The sequence below is a fragment of the Dipodomys spectabilis genome, unplaced genomic scaffold (assembly GCF_019054845.1).
Source record: "Dipodomys spectabilis isolate Male_0828 unplaced genomic scaffold, ASM1905484v1 ptg000006l, whole genome shotgun sequence".
Classification (NCBI taxonomy): Eukaryota; Metazoa; Chordata; class Mammalia; order Rodentia; family Heteromyidae; genus Dipodomys; species Dipodomys spectabilis.
The window spans coordinates 10,872,833-10,898,940 of record NW_024870683.1 but is presented as its reverse complement, the minus strand read 5'-3'; the positions used below and the strand labels follow the sequence as shown (position 1 = coordinate 10,898,940).

General features: G+C 45.1%; 1 protein-coding gene across 1 annotated transcript in view; it reads left to right on the top strand.

The window, feature by feature from the left end:
- Gabbr2 (gamma-aminobutyric acid type B receptor subunit 2) overlaps nt 1–26,108 on the top strand; it is a 332,778-nt gene that overhangs the window by 111,081 nt on the left and 195,589 nt on the right. The window contains exon 2 of the mRNA XM_042697162.1: nt 12,495–12,632. Coding sequence (XP_042553096.1) covers nt 12,495–12,632 — 138 coding nt within the window. The remainder of the gene's footprint in view (nt 1–12,494; nt 12,633–26,108) is intronic.

Sequence of the window (26,108 nt, the reverse complement as noted above, 5' to 3'; positions counted from 1 at the left end):
CAGGGGCCACATCCTCCTCATCTCCTGTCCTGTCCCTAGCTTAGACCCCCAGCTCACATGGAACCCATATACCTTTCATATGAAGAGGAGTTGGCTGGGTGGCACTCAGCAGGAGTCTGGTCCCTCTTCAGCAGGTGACCGGGTCTCCATCCTCCCTGAGGGAAGGCTGACAGCATGTGATATTTACACAAACTTTCGGAAAAGAGCACCCCCTCCTGATAGGCAGCCAGCGCACGCTCTGCGTTTGTGACCCTGACTTTTAAAAATGTCACACCTGCATATTTGGGGAGACTTATTGACAGCTAATTAGGAAACGCAGTTTGTATCTACCAGTCTTTGAAAAACATTTTGTAAATCAGGTAATTGGCTTGAACAGTGCAGAGGAGAGATGTGTGCTACAGATCCATCATTCCCAAATAACTCGTCTGCAAGCCAGCCAAGAATTCAGAGTGACAGCTTCAGGGAAAATACAGAAATGCCAGTTTTTCTGAGTTCACGATGGACAGCCTGGCTCTCGGGAGATTTTTAGAAACAGATGGTCCGTCCATCACCCCAGGGAAGGGGTGTGAAAAATTCAAGCTGGCTGGAGCTAATAAGCTCTTTGGGACAGAACTATGGAGATGACTACTTTTCTTTCAGCCCTTGCCCACTATCTGGGGAGATATTTGCCAGGCAGCAGTAATTCAGTGCAAGCAGTATGGGTTGACACCCACCTGAGGCCAGGACCTTCACTAGGCACAGGGAGATGGAAAGGAGCAAGACATCCCAGCCTAGCACACCACACCTTACCTACATTTGATTGTGTCCCTTAAACTCTGATTTGATGTCAGTGTTCCCAGTAATAAGGGCCAATGTGGGTTTTTTGTTCTTCATGAGGTAATAAGTTGTTTTAATTGTTATTATAAAGGTGATGTACAATTACGTAAGTCAGGTAATGAGTACATTTCTTCTTTTTGTACAATATCACTCCTTCCTTAGGGCCAGTGTTTTAAAATATAAGATATACTTTTGGACTTTCTGCTCTGCTCCATAATCCTTCTTTGTCTGTCTTTAAATTCCTTTCACCTTTCTCTGGTAGTTCCCTGGGTGTGATGATTCCTGGTGTTTCAAAGTGCTTACCGCTGGCTGTTACTGGTATTTGTTAGTGGTTGCAGTCTGATTGCACAGACCAGGCCCCTGTATTCCAATAGATCCCTATGTTCAGGTTATATCCTGCCTCCTGTAGACAAGCACAGTGGGAGGTGTGTTGTAGGAAGCAGATGCACAAACAGAGATAGAGGGGCCTAGGAGAAAACAGTTGCCCACAAGCAGAGAGAGCATGGACAGAGTAGGCCTCTAGACCAGTGGGCCAATCTGACACAGGGAAGGGGGAATGGGAAGGAAGGAGGACAGGCAGAAGAGCTACCGGCAGCCAGGCCACTGGGGTTCAGAGACTGCCCCGGTCTACTCATGAGCTGGCAAGAAACAGAACCCTTGCTCTGTCACCATGCTCTCACTTTGTGGTTGGGGTACCTGGAAGAAGTTCAAAAGTATGAAGTATGCCCCAAAGCTCTTCTCTGAAGCTGCCAGCTTGTGAGGCGCCCATCCTCTGATGCCTTTTCTCTTGGCTTCTTGGTACACCTCCATGGAACTCTTTTTTCTCCTAGGTGCTTAGATTGTTCTTCACTCATAGCTAAGCTGGGCCTGGTCAACACCACCTTGTTCACATTATGTTGCCCAGAACTTGTTGATCACACCCATATCCAGAGAGCCAGGCACCTACCATTCCTGTGTATCCAGGAAGAGCATAGCAGAGTATCATGCCTGGACTCGGGGACCTACCTGTCTGGAACTGCCTCCCCGATCCTATCTCTACTCCCTGGGTACAACTTTAAGCAAATGACTTGCCTTTCTGACCTTTGGCATCTTCATCTATTAAAATATGGATAATGACAGGACAGAGTTCACAGGCCTGTGGTGAGATTTCAAGTGAGCCAATATAGATAAAGCAATTAGAATAGTCTGACATACATAAATGCAATATAAAGGTTCTTCGTGTTGTTATTATTGCTGCTATTCTTATTTCCAGATTTAACAGGATAGTAAAACATCTATTGAGTACCTGTCCTATTCTAGGCATGTTCCTACATCACACAGATTCACTTTCCCAGACAGCTCCTAGTACTTAGTAGACAATCAGAAAAATGTTTGAATGAATTAAATACAATGGCACAAGAATATAGAGTGTGTTTAATTTAGTTGCCATGGTGCTGGGCTAATTTTTAACATCATTGAGTGATAAGAAATGGAAATTCCATTTTTGAGTTCAGAAAGTCAGCCACAGAACAAGAAAAAGGAGATGTCAGTGATCAAGAAAAGATCCTGGGTGTGGAAAGGTCCTAACTTAAAAATGACTTTCTGGGGCTTGGCTGGGTGGTATATGCCTATAATACCAGCTATTCTGGGGGTAGGGGAAATCATACTTTGAGACCAGCTTGGTGGTGATACACACCTGTAATCCCAGCTATTGAGGAGACAGAGGTAGGTGGATTGTCATTCTGGACAAAAGTAAAAGACCTATCTGAAAAAATAATGAAAAAGCAAAAAAGAATTAAGGGTGTGGTTCACTTAGAAGAACCTTGAGTTCAAATCTCTGTACTCCAAAAACAAAAAGGAAAAAAAAAAGCCAAACCACCTCTGTCTCCCTAACACAATATGGGGATTTTTTTAAAAAAAATTTAAACAAAACAAAAATTTCCAAGAAGAAAGTTAGCAAAACAAATCACCTGAAGCTCTCCATCTTTACCATCTCAGTCCTGTTTAGATAATGGTCATTTTTAACATTTATTTATCTATTACTAAGTAAAGATAGACAGAAATAATTTATAATCTAAGATTATTATTACATCCACATCAGCCTATATTGAAGTTAGTCTGCATGTAAAAGAAGAAAATAAGGTAAGGTAAAACAGAAGGGATTATTCCACATTAAGCACTTTTGCTTTCACTACAGAAAATATTTGTTTCTACAATATCTCTCTAAGGGTCATAAAAGATTATGAGAGGCATCAAAGTTAAGAACCTGGCCTTTAAGCTCAAGTTTTCAATTTTATTTATTTTTTCCCGGTTTGTCCTGGCTGGGTGCTGCCTCTGAACTTCTTTTTCTCTACCACTTGAGCCACAGCGCCACTTCTGGCTTTTTCTGAGTAGTTTATTGGAGGTAAGAGTCTCATGGACATTTCCTGCCCTGGTTCCCTTCAAACTGCAACCCTCAGATCTCAGCCTCATGAGTCGCTAGGTGGGAGCCACCGGGGCCCAGCCAGTTTTCAATTTTAGATGGTATCAGCAAGAGCCCTTCTATTGCAGAGGAGGGAATGAGTTGGCTTCCAGTTCTTTTTCCCTCCTCTGCCTTGCGCAGTTTGTATGACCAGATCAGCTTTCCCGAGGGGCTCTCACTTTCACTCCTTTTTATCACAAGTCCCTCATTCCTGAGCTGTATGTACATTCATTCATCTTTTGGTTGGCTGGATTTTGTCACATACTTTCTTCCCTTCCTGCTGCCAAGGCTGGCACACAGGTGTTTTGTGGTGTGCTGAGTTCATAGCTTTTACCAGCACACCCTGTCTGGGGTCAGTGGCCATGGAAAGACTGCCTTCCAATAATCAGAAGGCAGGAAACGACCGTTTCATTCAGGTCAGCACTGGGGCTGAGAGTGTTCTGAAGCGATCAATAAGAAAAAAGCAAACAACCCAGGTGAAAAAATGGGCCAAGTCATCCATCCAAAAGAGGAAGCATAAACAACTCTAAACATAGGAAACGATGGTTTAACCTCTAGTAGTCAGGAGCATACAAACTGAACCGAGATATTGGGTACTCCCACAAGACGCACAAATAGAAGTTGGCAAAGGGTGTGGGACAGAGATTTCTCAGACAATGCTGGGAAGGTAAATAGATCACCCCGAGATGAGGCACACTCAATGATGGCTGAGGCACATTCAGTTATTGAGAAAAAAATTCTGGGTGTGGAAAGGTCTTACCTTAAAAATTACTTCCTGGGGCCTGGTGGGGTGGCTTATGCCTTTAATCCCAACTAATTCTGAAGGTCCTAGAGAGACTTCCCGGTGTTTGCCAGGGGATAGGTTTGGATGTTCAGCCATCTTGCTTGCAACCAGCAAAGAAGTAGAGATCACTCAGGTATCCATCAGGAGAAATGACTTAAAACAGTGCTGTCGCTGTGACAATGAACAAATCTCAGCTGTGGCCGGCAACAGAACAATACAAATGTAATGCAGAGCTGGAAGGGCAAGTTTCTCCTGGATGGTGCATCAGATTCCACTTCTAAAGTAAGATTGATAATGTCAGATTTAGGAAGTATACACACATAAAAAGCACAAAGAAAAGTAAGGATGGATAAAGGAAAAGTTCAGACTCAGGGCTCCTCCTGGGTAAAGGAGGGGTGTGTGTCAGAGTGCACAAAGACTTCAGCTTCAATTAGGCATTGGACTTACTGTTTGTTTTCATTATTTTTCTTTTCTCTGTGTGTATATGTATGTATGTATGTGCCAGTACTGGGCTTGAACTCAGGAACTGAATGCTGTCCCTTAGATTTTTTTTTTTTTTTCCAAGGCTGGAACTCTACCACTAGAGCCACAGTTCCACTTCTGGTTTTTGGTACTTATTGGAAATAGTCTCACAAACTTTCTTGCACAGGCTTCAAATCTCGATCCTCAGTTCTCCACCTCCTTCTAAGTAACCAGGCATGAACTATTAGCCCTTAGCTATTTTTCATATTTTATGTTATATATAAATAGCATATTCCTTTCTAGGAGTGAAATGTCTCATAATAATAATCATTTATTTTATATTTTGCTGATACTAGGGTTTGAACTCAAGTCCTCATACTTACTTGGCTTGTTTGCTTGGGTTGTGCTTTACTACTTGAGCCATACCTTGACCCATGCATTTTGTTGGTAATGTAGAGACAGAGTCTTATAGACTTTTCTGCCACGGTTGGCTTCAACTCTGATCCTCTGGATCTCAGCCTTCTGAGTAGCTAGAATTATAGGCACAAGCCACCAGCATTCAGCATAATAATGAAATCTTCTTTAAAATGAAACAATGTTCTAGACTCATGTTGCACAGGTTACTTAACTATCCTGATCCTGAAGTTCCTTATTGACAGCATAGAAAGAATAACTGTTACTGATATATAATAACACTGTAAAAAATGAATGAAATGATTTACATAATTCTGTGCCTAACACATAGTAAAAATGGGGTATATGTTAGCCAGCACTCTTTCCTTTCTCTTTCATTCTTTTTATTTTATATTACTTTGAGAAAGGGCCTTACTATATAACCCAGTTTGGCCTCAAACTTGAGGTCCTTCAGCCTCAGCTTCCTGAGTTTTGAGATTACAGGCATATACCACCATACACAGCAGCTACCATTATTATCTACACAGGGCAGAGAAGGTATTTGGGAAACCATCCCAGGTGCTGCATCCCCCAAACACCTGTCTTTCAAAGCCTTTCTAGTGAATGAATGGCTAAGGCTGATGTAGCCTGAAGACATCCATTGGAGTCCTGCTGGCTGAGTTTAGGTATCTGGGGGTTCTCATGGGGTGAGGACAATGCTTCTTCATTAAAGCTATGAAGCTAGATTGAGCCATTTGGGGCCCATAGGCCAAACCCAGTTGCTGCTAGTTTTAAAAATGAAGTTGTATTGGAATGCAGCCCTGCTCATTCCCTTATATATTGTCTTTTTTGTGGCTAAGACTTTGTTTTTGTTTTTAATTTTAATTTTATTGTCAAGATGATGTACAGAGGGGTTATAGTTACATAAGGTAGTGATTGCATTTCTTGTCTAACTTGTTACCCCCCTCCCTCATTATTCTCCCTCTTTCCCTCTCTCTCCAGCCCCTCCTCCCAAGTTGTACAGATAATTTCCAACAAATTGTCTTGTGAGTGTCACTGTTGCATAAGTTCCCACTTTGTCCTTTGTCTCACTATTTTGTTGTTCCCCTTTCTTTCCCTAGTTCAGATAAAGGTATATATAATACCCAGGGTACCAAAATCAAATGCAGTGACAACAGGGGATAAACCATAGGGGGGAAAACACGAAAGTAAAAGGAAATCATGTAGTATATTTAGAACAATAACAACGAAGAAAAACCTCTTGTGTCCATGTCTTGGGATTCATTTTGCTTAGCATTATCTTATATGGTAATATGTACATAGCTATTGAGCTATTCTGCTCATCTGCTAAGATTATCCTAGATGTATACTAATTATTACAAATAAAGGAAACCATGGGACCTATGTTTCTTTGGGTCTAGCTTACTTCACTTAATATGATTTTTTCCAAGTCCTTCCATTTCCTTACAAATGAGACTGTGTCATTGTTTCTAATGGAAGCATAGAATTCCATTGTGTGTGTGTGTGTGTGTGTGTGTATCACATTTTCTTGATCCATTCATCTACTGAGGGGCATCTGGGTTGGATCCATATCTTAGCTATGGTGAATAATGCTGTGATAAACATATTTGTGCTGGTAGCTTTAGTATAGCCTTGTTTGTGGTCATTTGGGTAAATGCCCAGAAGTGGGATTTGTGGGTCATAGGGGAGCTCTATGTATAGTCTTTTGAGGAACCTCCATGGAACCTCCATAATGCTTTTCAGAATGGTTGAACAAGTTTACATACCCACAAACAGTGTAGTAGTGTTCCCCTTTGGCCACACCTCCTCCAGCATCTGTTATTATTAGATTTCTTGATTATTGCCATTCTAACTGGGGTGAGGTGGAATCTCAGTGTTGTTTTGATTGTCTTTAGCTATGGTCATGGTAAGGTGGTTGAGATGAGTCATTTTGTTTTGTGCTAGTCTTGGGGCTTGAATAGAGAGCCTCACACTCTCATTTGGTTTTTTTTTTTCCTCTCTCTCTCTCAAGGCTGGCACTATACCACTTGACCCACACCGTCACTTCTAGCATTTTGCTAGTTAATTGGAGATAAGAGTTTTATGGATTTGTTTGTAATCTTCACTTTCCAGCCTCCTGAATAGCAAGGATTTGCAGGCAGGAGCAACCCAGGTCTGGCTGAACTGTCTTGCTTAGGCCCAGAAAGCTTCAAATACTTAGAATCTGGGAGTTTATGGAAAACATTTGCTGGCCCCTGCCCTGGAGGGAGAACTTGGAACAAGGAATGCAAAAGAAATGGTGGTTTTCAGACCAAAAAGAACTTTGTAATGGAACTGGGTGCCTTGCCCCTCGAGGGACCCTGCTCCTCATCAGCGGGCAGTGCGGAGGCGGTGTAATGGGACAGGTTGGACCCGTTTGCTTTTAAAGTCCCCTTCTGCTCTGAAATTCTGTGTGCTGTAATTCTCAGTTGCAAATGGGTTGTCATTAGCACTGACATTTTCTTGGCATTTTTACTTTTTAATGTTCGGCCACATTTTCTTTGAAAACTTTAAATTAAAAAAAAAAAAGGTTTTCAATGAGATTTGGATGAAAATGGAGTTTCATTTTGGACTATTTTTTCCATTAAGAAATTAATTTTGATGGCCTTTGGATCTAGTCCAAAGACTTTTTAGAGTCTAGAGGTGCCAGGAGTATTTCTCAGTGTCAAGTCCTTCTAAGAAAGAGAAGCCCGTTGGCTGTGGAATAGTGCATGGAACTTGGAGGTAGCGACCATGAACAAGCATGAAGGCAGATGTGATATCAAAGTCAATGATAAAATCTGCAAGATGGGGGAAGGAGGGAGAGGGAGAAAGTCACAGTGACTAAACACTTGCTAGGAGCCACAGCCAGTCTCCAAGTGGCAAGATTGTCAACACCCTTTGAGATACTGCATAAAACGTGATTGGTGGTGGTCTTAGTTCCTGTGTCCTGGGCAGGTGATGGCCAGCCATGCCAACCACTAGATAACATCTCTGGGTGAGTGGGGCAAGTTCTCTGGGCAGGAGTGGTGGTGGAGGAACTGTGTGGGGCTGAGTCAGGAGACTATAATAAAGCCCATCTCCTTCCTGGCCTCAGAGTCCCCTTTTAAGGGCTCTGAGAGCCATTTATCAAAAGCCAAAAGGCTGAAAGACAACTTGCTATAAATAACATCTCAATATGATTGTTTTGCCCAGCGAACGGCTCACTGAAAGCTATCAGACAAATACCTTAAATGAGGTATCAAAAGGTGGCTTAGGCAAGGGCGGGTCCCTGAGAAGGGACAATGATGAACAGCTCTTAAGGAGCTAGCTCTGAGTGCAGCATTCCGGATTTTATGTGAGACACATATGAAAGTGACTTTCACTGAACTGGGAGGACAGATGCTGGGAGATGTGTCCAGTGAAGCATTTGCACAACCTCCCTTGGAAACCTGATGCCTGGAGAAAACTCCCTCACATTTGGTGAACTGATCACCAGGCGAACTGACATGCAGCGGGCTACCTTTCACTGCGCACCGCATCACTTTGTCCAGGAGTCAGAGACTCCTCCCGAGGCCAGAGACAAAAAGACTCTAGCAGAGACCTCTGGGGTCATCTCCCTCCTAGGTTTTAAACATTTTTTTGCTACTAGCAAGAAACCCTTTTCAAGTAAAGTATTATCTGGAGACTGATACTTCATCTAAAACCACCACAAGGGGAGGGGCTGGCTGCGATACAGGGGAGGGACCCAGAGCTGTGGCTGAGTTCTGCTGGGATGAGTTCATGGGAGAAGTATTAAAACATGAACTGTTCTGCTTCTGTGCCATGGAGGGAGAAACATCAAAGGCAGTCTCTCTTCCCTCCCTAGTTCTCTCTTTCCCTCCCTCCCTCCCTCTCTTTCCTATTTTTTCCCCTTTCTTAGTTTGCCTGAAAAGTTAACTTGGCTAACTTTAAAAATTGTGTGTGGGGGGGCTGGGAAGGTGGCTCAGTGGTAGAGCACTTGCCTTGCATGCATGAGGCCCTGGGTTCGATTCCTCAGCACCGCACATAAGCAGAAAAAGCTGGAAGTGGTGCAGTGGCTCAAGTGGTAGAGCACTAGCCTTGAGCTGAAGAGCTGAGGGACAGCACCCAGGTCCAGAGTTTAGGCTCCACAACTGGAAAAAAAAAATGTGTGTGTGTGTGTGTGTGTGTGTGTGTGTGTGTGTGTGTGCATGTGTGCATGCATGCATACGTGCGCGTGCTGGTCCTGGGGCTTGAACTCAGGGTCTGGCTACTGACTCTGAGCTGTTTTACTCAAGGCTAGTGTTCTATCACTTGAGCCACAATTCCACTCTGGCTTTTTGGTGGTTAATTGGAGACAAGAGTCCCATGGACAATGTTCCTGCCTAGGTTGGCTTTGAACTGAGATCCTCAGATCTTTGCCTCTTAAGTAGCTAGGATTGGAGCTGGGTGCCACTGACACCCAGCCTAAATTAAAAATGTAGAAGGTGGATTATTTGCCAGTTACCTGCAAGATACAATCTAACTGCTCATCTTGACATTGTAAGTCCTGGCTCCCTTCCCCAAACCACTTGTCCTATTTAGCCAGAGGCAAGGCTTAGCTGTGTCTGGGCTCAGGTCCCTTTCTATTTTCCTGATGCTCCTCCATCCATGACTCCCTTCACAGAGGTCCCCTTGTGGTGCCCACAGCCTGGATCTGGATCTCCCCCTGAGCCCTGTCTACCATGTGAAGGGACTAAAATTCCCTGTCTCATAGCCTCCAAAAACCAAGGAGCTCTCTGAGGCCAGGCCCTGTGGTAAGACTGCATCCTCTATCCTGGGAGCATTCAGGAGATATTTGAACACTAACAAATATCAACCCACGGTGTCCCATACTGTGGTCATTAAGGAGAAGTGGGATGGAGGACCCAAGGGAAAGAAAGCCACAAATAAAGAGAGAAGTGTGGCAGTAGAAAGAAAGGGAAGAAAGATAAATGAGAATTTCAGTGGTTCCTCAGTATCCAATAACTACATACTCTGCTCAGTTCCAGAAAGACAGTGTGCGCACACACACAGAAAGAAAGCAAGGAAGGAAGGAAGGAAGGAAGGGGAAAAAAAGAGACAAGCCCGTGTCCTTCTGGGGTTCTTATTCTTGTGAAAGAACTCAGTCATTATCCAGACAAACAAACAACAAGTACAGAGTGATATGCCGGTGACAGGGTGTGTGTATGTGTGCACGTGCATGTGCATGTGTCCCTGTGTGTGTGTATGTGTGTGTGTCCATTGTGTGTGGGAGGCCAGAATGGTTGACATGGTGAGGAGGAATGAGCTGCACTGAGAACCAGGAATAGCTCTTCTGGCTAAGAACCCAGCAGGTGCAAAGGCCCAGAGGCAGGAGGGAAACCTTTGATTTCTGTGAACAAAAAGAAGGGTGGTAGAGTATGCAGAATTGGGGAGAGAAGTCAGGGTGGGGTAGGGGACAAGGCCAGACTATGATGAATGCTAAGAAAATCACCCCACTCTTTTAAATGGCACAATGCTGTGATTCTGTGACCAGTTAGCCTCATACTTGAAGCATATTCTAAGTAGCATGCCCAAAAATCATTTCACAGGGGAGTGGAACTTTGCAGTGATTAAGGCCCACATATTTACAGTTCCCTAAGTCTGTACAATATGTTTATTCTCAATGATTTCCTTTTCTGTCCCCTGAGACTGTACGATATGTTTATTCTCAATGATTTCCTTTTCTGTCCCCAAAGGTGATTTATATTGCCCTGTAGATTTCAACTAGTTTGGTATTTAATTTAACCATCTTATTCTTTTTTTGTTCACTTGTTATAAAAAATGCCTATTTCTCAAATCCTCTTTGAAATCTATTTTACCTTCTTTTAGATTCCCTTATTAATGAGTTAAATAAATGTTAACATGTGCACACTATCGATTTTTGTGAGAATTATGTTTTTAACCTTTCGAGCATTACATTGTGATAGGAATTTGAAAGTGCATTAAAAGCCAGAGAGTGAGAACAAGTGTATGCTTTACAAAGGACTCTGAGATGGTTGGGGAAGGCTGGTTAGACTTTACTGGACTCAAGGGAAGCAAGATGCCCAGTTTGGAGTCAAGGAGAAAGGGCCACATGTCTGGAATGAAAGTGGTAGAGATGGGAAGTGTGAGTCCTGACTCACTCCCAACACACAAAGACTTGATTCTCTTTCTATGTTGGACCACTACAATCTGTTTTTCTTTCTTTCTTTCTTTTTTCTTTTGTGGTCCTGTGGGGTTTGAACTTGCTGGAAACACTCTACCTCTTGAGCCAGGCTCCTAACCAGTTTTGCCTAAGCCAGACTCAGACCACAATCCTCTGCCTCCTTAGTGACTGTGATTTACAGGCATCCGCCGCCATGCCTGGCCCCACGGTCTGGCTCATTGGCAGTTTTCCCCTCTGATCTAGGAGCTCCTGGGCAAGGTCAGCTCCACCCTTTATGTTTCCTCAGCAACCATCCCTGGGCTGAGCACAGAGCTGTGGTTGGCAACAATTGCTAAGTGAATTCAACCCGTTAGATTCTTCAGCATTATCATCTCATTTCTACTATTGTGATGAAATGCAAATCACATACTATTTACCATTTTAAAGATCTTTAAGTGTCCAGTTGGGTGGTAGTAAGTACATTCACATTGTTGTGCAATATCACCACCCTCCAGCCTTCCAAATGGAAACTCAGGAGCACTGAGCACAAATCCATATTACCCCTTCCCCAGCCCCCCCTCCCCCTCCCCCCCCCCCCCCCCCGGGATCTACTGTTCTCTTTTCTGTCTCTATAAATTTGAGTATTCTACTCTAGGAACTGCAAAGGAAGAACAGAATCATACAATATTTATCCTTCTATGTGGCTTACTTCACTTAGCATCATGTCTTCAAGTGTTAGCCATGTCTTAGCCTATGTCAACAATTCCTTCCTTTGTATGCCTGAGTAATATTCTATTGTGTGTATGCCATGATTTATTTATCCCTTTGTCTGTGGATGGACATGAGGACATGCTATTGTGAACCATTCTGCTGTGAACATGGTGCAAATATCTCTTTGGGTTCCTGCTCCAGCTCTCTCTGGAATCCATCCAGAAGAGGATTTGTGGGACCCTATGGCAATTTTATTATTTCCTTTAGTTGAACCATCTTATATTTCCACTAACAGCACACAAGGGTTCCAGTTTTTCCACATCCTTGCCAATACTTGTTAATGTCTATTTGTTTTTTTTTTAATGGCTGTTCTAAGAGTGTGAATTTATCATCATTTAAAAATATAAATGACCGTGCTAGCGGAATACCCTACAGTGAGACTGGGCCGGGAATCCGGGTGGGGAATCTATCCTCATTGTTGTTCGGATGGTTGAGGGGATTGAGAGTTGTCCTGGGTTGGGAGAGTACTTAAGGGGGCAAGGCTGAGAAACAGTGTCCCAAGACAATCCATGGGCTCACAGTCTGGACTTGGGTTTGGTCAGAGAAGCCCCAGCCCTGGTGGACTGAAGCAGAGCTTGCTTCTGTGACCCCACTGTTAGGCTCTTCACCTCTGGGAAACCATTTCTAATGTGAGCCTCTCTTTCCTTGTGTTGCTTCCCTCGCAGTGTGACAATGCAAAAGGATTGAAAGCCTTCTACGATGCAATAAAATACGGGCCGAACCATTTGATGGTGTTTGGAGGCGTCTGTCCATCTGTCACATCCATCATCGCTGAGTCTCTCCAAGGCTGGAATCTGGTGCAGGTAAGGGCCGAGCTGCCTGCCATGGCAGGGGTGAGGGAGGAGGGGACGTCTTTGTGGGCTGCTGGCAGCTAATGTTGGAATGCTTCCTTGTGTGATGTGGTTTTTCAGTTGTCCGAATCAGGCTTTCTGCCTCTGTCCTGGGTGATGGCATGACCTCCCACTGTCCCCTCCTCCCAGCCTTACCCTCTCACCCAATATTGTGTAACACATACAGTAGGCTCTTCAAGGGCAGCCCTGATGTCACACCCTGTGTTTGAAGCCACAGTGCTCACCACTGACTCTGTACCCAGGCTCACATTAACTCTGGCCAACCTGCCTGCATAGTGACTCCTTCTGCCATCCACCCCACAGCAGTGTCCTCCAGACAGCGCCTGCCCCACATAACCCTGAACTTAGGACCTCAGTGTCCTACCTGCTCTGTCCTTAACCAGATGTCCCTCTGTCCACTTTCTGCCTGCATTCCTCTGTCACTGAATTGCTCTTCTCCACCAAGACTGCCACGCCCCAACTTAATCCTTCTCTGGGCTCCTGGCCAGTTACTCATTCTTGATGCCACAGATTTATCCACTAATGACTCCCACCCTAATGTTCACTATAGTCTGGTACAGGTGAAACTCACCAGCATTAGCTGTTATTTAGAATGAGAGTAATACAGAAAGGTATGACCACCATGGGTGAGGGGTAGTCCACATTTGCCTATTTACTTCTTTAACCATGCTTCTATCACTCAGTTCATCTTTTCATCCCTCCCTCCTTTTCTCCCTCATTCTCTTCCTCTCTCCTCTATTCTTCCATTCATCTTTCTATCATCACCCATCCATCCATTATCCATCAATCTCTCCACCCATTTTCTATTCATCAGTCTTGTATCTATCCATCCGTTCATGCTTCCAGCCAGTCAGCCAACTAAACAACAACTGCCTGTCTGGTAAGCACTAAGGATATGGTGCTGAACAGGATGATGTAGTTCCTCTAATTTCAGACTTACATTCAAGGAGATGACAAGCAATATTTGATGATGATGATGATGATGATGATGATATTATTGTATAGGTCCTACCATGTGCCAGACATTGTTTTGAGCACTTATGGGCATTGACTCAATCCTTAGAACTGCTCTATAATCCAGGGATCTTCCCTATTTTATAGACAAGGAAATTTAGTCACAGAGAGGCCAAGTAACTTGTGCAAAGACTCATGGCTAACACATAGTAGGGCTAGTCTGGCCCTTAAGATAAAGCAGTGTTTCTGTCTTTGGGAGGGTAAAGAGACACAGAAATGGAGATACAAACAAATGCAGCAGTGGTACTTACTAGGCACTATGTTGAAAATGAACTGTGGGGATGGAAGGGAAAAACTGGGAGAGAGTGAGGGAAGTGGTAACGTTGTCCAAAAAGAAATGTTCTCATTACCTAACTTATGTTAACTGTAACCCCTCTGTACATCACCTTAATAATAACAATAAAAATATAAGCTATAAAAAGATAAAGCAGTGTTAAGAACTCTGGACTATGTTAGGGTGGTCAAGAAAGGCCTCTAAGAGGCTAGGACCTGAAAGATGGGAGGAGTCCACTGGATAAAGAGCACCCCACTGGCGGATGGAGTAGCAGCTATAGTCAGGCAGCTTGTGATGGGCAAGGACCTGGCATAGCCAGGGAACAGAAAGCAGGGTGGTGACACTAGAACCTGGGGGGGGGGTGCAACAATTTGGGGTGGGAACTTGTGCCAGTTGAAGAGCTTCCCTGAGATTGGGCCTGCCTGCATGGGGTACTGAGGGCAGAGCCCAAGCATTCAGCCAGGAGGGGAAATGGGCACAAGCCATGACAGAGGAGTGGGGCTGAGAGACCACCCACTCAGCCCAGGGCCATGGAAGGTTTCCCAGTGCCGGTGATGTGGGGCTGGCTGCCAAGGGAGGAGGGGGCATTGGACAACTGGCGATGAAGGGGAGAGCAAACTGGACATGCAGGAGTGGAAGGTGGAATAGTACATGGTTTTGGGAGTGGTGACACATTCCTTGGTGGAAGTAGGCCACATGGGGTGTGGGTGGATGCACTAGGAGTGGAGCCTTGAAGAGCTGCTCCATGTACCATGGTATGAACCCCACCATACGTACCTATGAGCCAGCATGGTGCCGTGTGGTTCAGGAGCCGGGCTTCAAGGCTTGAAGGCCATGAGACTTTAGATGAGTCACTTACCTTGTCTGGGTGTAAGCCTCCCTTCCTGGTTTGCAGTGCACACCCACTGAATCCTGAACTAAGAGCAGACGACAGGCCAGGGATCCTCTCACTGGATGGACTTGACCTTGGGGTAGAGTGAGTAACATGGAGAACATGCGTTCTCTGCATCTATGCACTGTGCAGACTTTCAGACTCTCCACTTCTACTTCTGTAGAACCACTGTACATTTTTTGGTGGGCTCTTTGAGTGACAACTCATTTGAAGTCCCCTGCCATCCTAGTGTTTGTTGCCAGACTAAGTGTTTGGGCTAGACTAAGAGCTCCAGCTAGACGTGAATAGTCCAACAGCCTGGAAGCTGTACAGTGCTGGACAACTTGGGGTGCCCTGAGGATCTAGGAGGCAGAATTGGTAAGCTGAGCTTTGTAGAACTGAGAAAAGAGGAAGTGGGATCCTAGATCCTAAGACAGAATAGCCTGAGGGGCTGGACTTCCACCTTCCTGTGTTCCCAGCCACAGGAAGCAAAGCCCCGTTTATTAGGAGCCAAACTCTGTGGCCCTCCCAAGTCTCCCTTCCCCAGGATCCAGGAGACCCAATGTGCCTCAGAGATGCAGGACAGGATGAGCTGGTCTTTGGCCACTCAAGTGATTTGATATGTCACTTAACTTATTCAAAACTTGGCTTGGAAACCGTTTCACAGCTGGGAGAATCTGTATAATGTGTTTAATTGAAAAGGGGCTTGGACTGCCCTTTGGGACAGGCATAGGGTTCTTGATGGACAGAGAGGGCCTGGAATGCATCATCTGCGTTTCTGTTTCCCATGCCATAAAAATAGGAATTTGCACACCAAAGGGGTGAAAACTCACCCTGGTGCTGAAACCGGTTAAATTTAATGTTTGCTTTTTGCTCAATGTCCTGATTCATGGTTGCTGCGTAGGGAGGCTAACACTGTTTGCATTGTGACGTGAGTCACTTAGCCACTGAGATCTCCACTCCTGCATCTAGACTTAAGCGCCTTCACAGAGTCCTGAGTTACAGGCATAGACAAGGGTGGTTCTAACTCACCCTGGCCAGGGCAGACCCCATAGAGGGTACATGGCTCAGTTCTGGGCCTCACACAGGCATGAACAGGATTGTCAGGGGGCTGGGCACTGGAGAAGGGAGAATACAGGATTGAAGAGAAGGATAAAGTTTTGATTTCCAAAGCTGCATGGCTTTTCTTTTTCTCCTTTTCTTTTCTTTTCTTTTCTCTTCTCTTCTTTTCCTTTCTCTTCCTTTTCTCTCTCTGTGTGTGTGTGTGTGTGTGTGTGTGTGTGTGTGTGTGTCTTGAACTGGGGCTTGTACTCAAGTCCTCACACTTTCACTTGGCTTTTTCACTCAAGTTTAGTGTTCACATCCCAACTGCTGACATTTTGCTATTTAATTAGAGATAAGAGTCTCTCAGATCTGTCTGTGCAGCCTGGCTTAGAACCTGGATCTTCAGATCCCAGCCTCCCGAGTAGAGAGGATTACAGGCATGAGCCACCAATGCCCAGCTATGCATGGGAGATTTTGAGAGATTTTGGTGGTGCTCTGGATGGGAGAAGCTGAAGCCATCACAGAAGTTAGAGGGGAGCAGACAAGCCTTGCTGCTGGTGGTATCCTGCTTGGACCAGGCTGCCTGGCTGTGAAGCTGTGATGTCCCTTTTGCTCAGGTTTCCCTGAGCACTGTCATCTTAGCAAGACCTGCTGACAGGGGAGATGAACACACAGAAGAGTTAAGACCAGGGAGGTAGTTCTTAAGCTATGTGAGAAAAGTTGTTTTATGGGGAAGCAGGGGTGGGGCTATGCTTGTGTTCTGAGGCTTCATTCTGAGGAGGCCTGGTTAGTAGGTTCATCAAATCCCTTAAGAGCCAATTCAGTGCCAGTGGCTCAGAAGACTTCCATGCACTGGGCTCTTGGAGACCCAGCATGGGTTCTCTCTGAGACCCTTCCTCTTCCAGGAAATGGAACCTGGGGAAAAAAGGATGTGGAACAGATCCCAGGGAACACTGCTAGGTACCAGGGTCACCAGGGCAAACCCCACATCCAAGGTGCAGCAAGAGGGGCTTCTGTCACTTGGCCCCTTTCCCAGAACACTTTCTGCTCAGATCTCAGTACAGGCTGTTCCCTGACCTCTGGGGACCATGCTCAACCTTCATGGCTCAGGTGTCCCCTCCTCTGGGAGTCATCTCCCTGCATGCCCCTCTCACACTGCCCTCTGTCTGCCCTACTCTGGCCTGGAGCTGGCAGAGCTCAGAGCCTCATGCAGTTCAATACTGCACCCCTGGCCTCACACCCATGCTGTAGTACCCTGGAATGTCTCCCACTCAGAGCCAGATGTCTGCCTTCTAGGCCTCAGGCTCATCCTCACAGACCCAGGGCAGAGCATCTGAGCAGGCTTGACCTGATGGTTCCCAAGGACTCTGTGTCTGCAACTCCTTCTAGAAGGGAGACCCAGCCTGAGCCCTTGGCTCAGGTTCAGCTTACTTTTCCCAACCCTGGAGCCACTGTGCTTTCATTATGTGCATCCTGACCTCAATGATCCCGACGTGGCTTGTGTGTGGCCCAACCCACTATAGGGGTCATCCTGCAGACCCCTACAAAGCTAGCTATTCTTTCTAATTCTTTCATCTTTAATATAATTTTATTGTGATTATTAAGGTGTTGTACAGAGAGAGTGGTTACATTTTGTAAGTCACGTAATGAGCACATTTCCATTTTGGGTAATGTTATTCCCTTCTCGTTCCCCTGGTTTCCCACTCTATTCCTCACCACAAGTTGCAGAGTTCATTTTCCACATAGTGTATACTGAATGCCATGACTGAATTTGTTCATCCTTCCTCCCTCCTTTTCTGTGCTTCTGCTTTTGCTGCCCCTAAAAAGATAACAACTAAAAAAACAACAAAAACTCAAAAGCAAAAGCATACTGCCGCCACCACTACCAACCCCCCTGCCCATGCTTCCATTTCCTGGTCTTTTTAAATTTTTATTTTATTTATTTATTTATTCATTTATCTTTGCTGGTCCTGGGGCTTGAGCTCTGGGCCTGTGTGCTGTCCCTGGGCTCCTTTTGCTCAAGGTTAACACTCTACCACTTGACACTTCTGGCTTTTGCTGTGATTAATTGGAGATAAGAGTCTCACAGCCTTTCCTGCCTGGGCTGACTTCGAACTGCAATTCTCAGATCTCAGCCTCCTGAGTAGCTAGGATTATAGGCATAAGCCTGGCACCCAACTTTTTTTTTTTAATTTTTCATCTTGAAATAGTTTTACAAGGGCTTCAGTTGAATCTTGATCAATGTCACCCCTTCTAGTAGTTCTCCCCAAACTTTTCCAACCCCCACCCATTCCATCCAGTTACATGGTTAGTCAGTGGAATGCGGGATGGGAAAGATGGAGATGAGGTAGCTTGGCCAAAAGATGGAGGCTCAGCCTATTCCAGGTACTGTACCTGTTGGCAAGAGAGGGTTCGACACCCGGAGAGACCAGGCAGAACTCATGGCTACTTAGGAATTGGGAAGAGAGCCACCTCAGCTCACAGGCTGATGAAAATAATCAGATCTTGATGAGGTAAAAGGTTTCTTTTTTTAAGAATTGCATCCCTCACAGTCTGGCCTTTAAAAGGAGGCCAGGACAGAATGTTAACCTATAGACAGGTTTCTCCTTGTACCTTTCGAGCCCACCCTTGAAGTGCACTCTGCCCCTTGCCTGCCTTGGCTTTCCTGGGAAGGAATACCCAGGCTTCCCTTGGGGAAGATCCCTCATAGGGCTGGAAACAAGGGGGTGCTCTGAAGGGAGAAGGCAGGTTTATACACATGTTGGATGTGGAGTCTTAGTATTTAGGACTTGATTTTGGAGAACTCTAAGTCACACTTGGTTTTGACATTCTAAAAACCGAATCAGTGTAAACCTCTAAATCAGGTCTGTTGCTATTTGCCAAATTTTCTAGCATCTCTCTGGACTGCCAGCGGATGCCATTTTGCTTCATCATAACAGGAATTTTGTGATCTGACTTGATTTGCTTGTGTAATTATTTTATTAAGCTGTGCCTTGCCTGAGAAATCAAACACTGCTTCTTACTTAGCTGTGGCTTGTAGGATTTGAAGTTGATGCTTAGGATGGCGTCCCCTAGCGGGAAGGGATCGTTAGATCCCAGAGTGGGAAACAAAGGATGGGGGAGGGGGCTAGGAGTCTCACTATCACAGCAGTGTTGGATTCCTTGGCCTGCATGGGGTTTTGTCGAAGATATTGTTGGTTCCTCCCCCCCCCCCCCCGCCCTGTGCGCTCACTCACGCACTCTCTCTCTCTCTCTCTCTCTCTGCCTATAATATAAAAGGAATATCAAGCCTGGCTTGAGCTCAGGACCTGAGTGCTGTCCCTGAGCTTTGTTGCTCAAGGCTAGCACTCTACCACCTGAGCCACATCTCCACTTCAAGCTTTTTGCTGATTAATTGAAGATGAGTGTCTCACAGACTATCCTGCCTGGTCTGGCTTTGAATTAATGTCCTCAGATCTGAGCCCCCTGAGTAGCTAGGATTGCAGGTATGAGCCATCAGTGCCCAGAGACAAGCATTTTATCAGTAGTGGCTGCTATTCTGATGGCTAAGATTCATTTGCTAGGAACAGGCCTCTGAGGGCTATCTAAACTTCAAAGTTGCTCCTGCTCTTTGTGTGAACTATAAGACTTGCTACCCTGGGTGCTAAAGACCATGAAGCTAAGATGTGCAAGGGCAGGCTAGAGGCTCTAGAGAAAGACGTTCAACATCCACCACATGTACCTCTTCCCTCCCAGGAGCCAAAGCCCCCCAGGCCGCATCCTGCCATGCCCCACTCCCATGGCTGTCATACTCTTACCATACAGTGTGCAGTTGGCATTGGCAGACTAGACTGAAAAACATTCAGAAGCAGCAGTGTGATTATGCAGTTGGAGGCTTAGCTGTTGCTGTCTAAGAAAGAGAATAAAGGCCAACAATCTAGGGCAGGTTGGAGCCATTTCTTGGCGCTCGTCTCCAGAGGGGCCATTTAGCACATTAATAATCTATGAGATGCCTCCATGTTCTGCATTCATTAGAAGCAAAAAGACAGAAGACTAAGTGATGTGAAGGGCCTACCAGAGGACATGATGGGGACCCCAGGATCTGGGAACTTTGGATGGTCCTTCCTGGCTGTGTGTGATGGGATGCCAGGTGCAGGAAAGCCTGGTTTCCAGAGCTAGAAGTCAGAATGTCCTGTATGAGGAATAGGCTTGGGGTACAATTGATGAGGAAGGAGGAATCCTCAAGGGAGTTATCCTGACAAAGGTTGAGGCAAGACCCATCTTTGGTAGCCAAGGAAACAGGGAGTGTTACTTTGGGTGACTGGTGGTGATGGTGGAAGGACAGAAGGCAAAACCCTTGCACAGGCAAAGGTATGGAGGAAGAGCTGGTGGAAGGATCCAAGGTAAAATAAGACAGAACTGGTTGGTGTCTGCCCCTCACTGCCAGTCAGGTCCAGCCACCCAGGATTCCTTGAGGCTGTTTAGTTGCTTTCCTACACAGTCCCCAGGCCTGCCAGACCCAGACTCTCCTTTCACCTTGAAACCCAAGGGCAGTCTGTTGGAACTGCCTTCATATTTGATTCCTTTGGTGGAAAATTCCTAATTTCTCCCAAGTCTATGGGTGAGTAGGTTATAGGTTCCTCTGAGCTCTTGGCTTAAGTGTCCTGCATCCTTTTCTCCAACCATCTGCTCCAGATTGTCATCACCATCTCCATTAGACTGTGGTATCTCATACCACTTACTGATCTTTGGAAACAAAGGGGCCTCTTATCCATCCGCCCATCCGTCCATCCATCCAGTGCAATGGGGAGAATCAGGTACTGCCTTCCTTTGGAGAGTGATTGAGCATGTCAGATAGAACAGGGAAAGTGGGGTGCCTGGAAGCCCTTTGGAGACTCTGGGAACCCATATAGATGCCATACTGATGCATTTGCAAGCTGAGGTACCAACCAGACTCTGGTCAGGAAACTTCCAAGATTTGTGAGTGTCCTAAGTTGTGTGGATGAAATGAAGTATTGCAGACCATGAAGGTGATTCAGAACAAGGCAATCAAAGCAGACAAGCTGCAGGAGATATGAACCCAACCCCCCAGCAGCCATTGGAGATGCAGGCACTCTCTTCTGACTGAGTTTTCACAGTAGCAGAGGAAGGTTAAGGAAGGGCACGATGCTATCGAGTGGGTGGTGGCTCCCAATCTATTTCTGCCACCGGGACCCAGCCCATATCTTTCCTGTCGATCTGGTGAGAGATTCAATGCAAGGTTCTGACCCCCATTTTAAATTCAAGACTTTGGTATCTAAAGTAGTATCAGTTCTCAGTGTGTAACTCCAATGGCTTCATTCTCTATGCATCTTTCACCGCCAGCCACCTCAACCTCTTTCTGGAAGTATGTGGGGTGTAAATAATTCATTCTAAATAAATAAATCACTCCAACTACTTACGGTACAAGGGAGGCTGCTGGCCATCAGCACCACTGCAGCAGGCATAGTGTTGGGCCTGGAAGGAACAGAGTGGAGGAGGATGAGAAAGCTAATTCCCTCCAGAGTCACAAGTGTGTGAAATGGATAATTCCAGCCTGGGATTGCTGTGAAAGCAGAAACAATAAATGTGGATCACAGAGCCAGGCACCCGGCAAAGGCTCAGAATTACTCTAGAAGCTTTAGTCCTGTGATTCATGAGCAAATCTCTTGAGGAAGATGTATATAACAGATTTTTCTCAACACCTGTGTTGGTGGATATCATGATCACTGATAACGTGGTAAAATACCAAAGTCCACTAGGCTTAGGATGACCAACCATTGCTGTTTACCTGGGACTGGAGATTTTCCAAGAAGTAGGATTTTGGATGTTTTAGTAGGAATGCAAGGCAAATAGCTCTTACCAGCTCTCACCCTCTTTCGAGCTAGCCATGAGAAGCCAGGGGCATCTGAGTGTGACAAAACCACTGTCTTAGTGGGCCAGACTCCTCAGCTAGGCCCTGGCTTAGGGCGGGGAGGCTGAGAGGGAATTTGTGTTCCATATGAGGGAGCTGGACTAAGCAGTGATCCTTAAAAGTATTTGATGGTAGGAATTGCAAAGGGTTCAGGGGTGGTCTAGTTTGCTAGTTAAAATTCAGATTCTCAGGCCAGGTGTGGTGACACATACCTGTAAATCACAGTTATGTTGGAGGTTATAGACATGGTCCAGACCACTCCTGAGTAGACCTGGAGCCTATGGGCATATTTTCCCACTGCCTCCTCCTTACCTGGCATAGTCCTGTGTGTTCCCAGATAGTTATTCAGGTGCTACTTTTTCCCCTAGGGAACTTTACTCATCTCCCCATCCTTTTCCCAGCTGGAGGAAGTGTTCAGCACCCTTGCCTTTTCCTTTCCTCCTTCCTTTAAGATGTCCCAGTCTCGAAGTCCCAATCTCTAAGGATGCATCAGTCACCCACCTGCAAATGTCTTCAGGGTAAGGACATTCCCACCCTCCTGAGCCCTGGGGACCCTGAGGGCCTCACCCATGACTTGCCAGTAAGTAAATGCTCAGAAATTATGAAAGGACACAAACTAATTAAACCAAACCAATTTGTCATCTTACCAGCTTCAATTCCACTGCCTTCATACTGGCAAGGTATGGTTCCCTGCTGGGCAGATAAATTCCTTTCCTCCTCACACATCAGCGCTGGGAGTAGACCCTCTTAATCTCATTTCACAGATGTGGAAACTGAGGCACCGAGAGGCATGAGTTTCTAAAGGATTGGAAGTATAATCTTATTTTACAGATAAGGAAGCTGAGGCACTAAGAAGTGTGTTTTCCTGAAGGATTGACCGTCCTAAGCAGTCCAAGTGCCTGCTCACAGTCACTAGGCCACGCTGCCTGTTATAAAAATCTCATTCAATCTTTATGAAGGGGTGGGGGAAGAAAAGCAGTATTGCCCTGGCTGGCTGATTCCAGAATGAGGAAAGTAAGGTTCAAAGATAGCAAAGATTGGCTCTGCTTCCTGCTGTGCAGACCACAGGATGAAGTAGAAACTCCAGACTTGCTGTGTCTGTCACCCTCCACAGCCCATGTGGGCAGGGAGCATCCAGCCTGTCCACAGATGACCAAGGCTAGCATATGCTTCTTCATGTAGGCAGTGTTCCATTGGGAAGTAGTTTGTGATCCCCACACCCCACACCTGTGTCTGCACCCTTGTGCATGTACATACGTCACCAACTTATTACTCATCCAATAACTTGTTCTATATAAAAAATAGATGATTCCTTTCAGCTCAGAAAATGGGACTGGTTGCTTATGGAAAGCAATAGTCATGCTAAGACTTCCAAATGTGTTGTACTTAATTTTCTATACTACATGGTTTTATAATAAATGAGTTGATTTTTTTTCTAGTACAGCATAGCCTACATTACTTTCTGAATTACACTGAAGGCATTTGCTTTGAATCAGTTTACAAAGAAGATGAATTTATTTATTATTAACATGATGTACAAACTAGACCTTAAACAGTGGAAAGGGCTCCATTTGAGAAAAACAATCCTAGTAGCTATGTAGACTGTATGCCAACAGAAGCACAATTCTCTTGCTTTCTCCCAAGTTCCTACACAGGCTTTCCCCTCGCTCTAACTCTATCTGGGATGATGGCATGTTGGCTTGGTATGTAGCAGGAAGCAGCTCTCTGTCCATCAACTGTGTCTTCTGAAACTGTAGTTGTAAGTCTTGGAGCTTCAGCACAGCAAAGCAGCTCTGACCTAATCTTTCTGTCAGAGCTAACACAAAAGGATCCAATGCACAGCTCAAGCACCACATCTTTGGGGAGATGCAGACAGGTTCTCAGGTTCCACTCCATGTTCAGGATCTATCTTGCTTGGTAGATGTCAGCTGTCTCCTTGTGTGTGGGGCAATGGCTGCTATGTGTGCCACTGGAGCCTTATAGCCCTGCATTTGCCTGGAATCTGTGAGAAAGAGCCCTACCCACATGCTTTAGTTTTTGTTTTTAAATGCTGTCTGTCCCATCACTCTCTTTTATGTAAAAAGCATGAGAATTCATGGACGTGTGTGTGTGTGTGTGTGTGTGTGTGTGTGTGTGTGTGTGTGTGTGTGTGTGTGTGGTGTGTGTGTACGCATGTGTGCTGGTTCTGGGGCTTGAACTCAGAGCCTCAGCATTGTCCCTGAGCTTTTTGGCTCAAGGCTAGCACTCCAATACGTGAGCCACAACTCCACTTCTGGTGTTTTGGTGGTTGGTTGAAAGTAAGAATCTCACAGACTTTCCTGCTTGGCTGGCTTCCAACCCTCCTCAGATCTCAGCCTCCTGAGTAGCTAGGATTACAGATGTGTAGATGTTATTTTCACCTCAGACAATGACTTTACTGCTTTCTGTTTTTAACTTCTCCCAACATTTTTATTTTAGAAAATTTCAAACCTGCAAGAATGTTAAATAAAAGTACAGTGAGCATCATATATTGTTTATGTAGACTCACCTGTTGTTTTCAGTTGCCTATATTTGTTATATACCTGTCTTTCCCTCTCTCTCTCTCTCTCTCTCTCTCACACACACACACACACACACACACACACACACACTTATTTCTGATGAAGCTCTTGGCAAAAGTTGTCAGACATAATGACACTTCACCCTAACACAATAGCATGAATTTATTAAGAATAATTACATCCTCTTATATAACAATAACATAATTATTACATCTAAAATGTTTAGCAGTGATACAATAATATTACTTAACATCAGATATGTATATAATTGTTTCCAGTTGTCTCAAATTGTCCTTCTTGCCATGTATTTGTAGGTGAGGAGAGGACCAAGGATCAAAGCAGGGAACATCTGCTGTGTTTGTTAGCATATTAATATCTAGAACAATACACCCACTCTTTTTTATTTTTTAGCTCTCTAATATTAATTTTTAAAAATGTTGAAAGCCTAAGCCAGTTGTTTTATAGACTGTCTTACCATCTGTATTTATTAGATTGTTCCTTTATGATTAGATTCAAGTTACACAATTTGGGCAAGAATTCTACATTAAACAACAACAACAAAAACAACTAGGGGCCAGGAATGTGGCTTAGTGGTAGAGTGCTTGCTTAGCATGTCCAAAGCCCTGGGTTTAATTCCTCAGTACCACATAAACAGAAAAAGCTGGAAGTGACGCTATGGCTTAAAGTGGTAGAGTGCTAGCCTTGAGCAAAAAGAAGCTCAGGGATTAGTGCCCAGGCCCTGAGTTCAAGCTCCAGGACTGGCAATAAAACAAAAACCCTAGGTATTGTGGTGCACAACTATAATCTCAGCACTTGGGAGGCAGAGGCAGGAAGATCATGAGTTCCAGAACAGCCTGACATAAAACCATATCTTGACAAGACTGTAACATTTTTTATATTGTGTTCTTCCTGCTGCAGCCATTCGGGAGGCCCACCATATTAGTTTGAACTGTTACTGTTACTTTGTTAAAATAGTACCTGCCAGCTTGCAGTGACTGGAGCACAATCAATGAGATGAGACCCTGAGCCCAGGTACCTCTCTGGCTGTCCCTACTCTTTGCCCCAGGAGTTCTAGGTTCTACTGATGATCCTTGCCTGCCTCAGTCCCACACTAGGGTTGAAAATGCAATCCACATTCTTGTTCTTCCTTCCTTAAATAAGTACTTTCTTCCCCTTTTTTGCCACCGTTTCTTTCTTGGCCCTTTCTCTCTCCCTTTCCCACCAATTCTGTCACTTATACTTTCTTGCTTGTCCTGGGTTAGCCATTTCTCTTCTTGAGAAACCAGCATGTGGGTGCCAATGCACTTGTCACTGTTCAGCGTTTCTAAGGTTTGTTCAGTGGGTTGTCTAAACTAGACAGGAGAAGCTAATCAGACAGCTATGGGGCATTCTGCAAGGCACCTGGCCCATGTCATGGGACAGAATAAGAGAAACCAGAAGACAGGGGACTACTGTTGAGATGGAAGAGGATGCAAAGAAGTAGACAACCAAGTGCAAGGTGTGAGTTTGGCCTGGATCCCGATTTTGTCTTTTAATGAAAAGGACATTTTGAGGAAATTGAAGAAATCTCCCTTCAATGATTATCCCTTCAATGGTTCATCTACACGAGTGTGAAGATAGCAATGTGGTGATGAGGGAGAGGGTTGCTCTTAGGAGGTGCACTCTGAGCCATCTAGGAGTACAGAGTCTTATATAATGTCTGAATGCTCCCCTGAGACACTCCAAAATAAAACACTGCACATATGTTCATGTGTGTGCCAGTATAGACATGCAA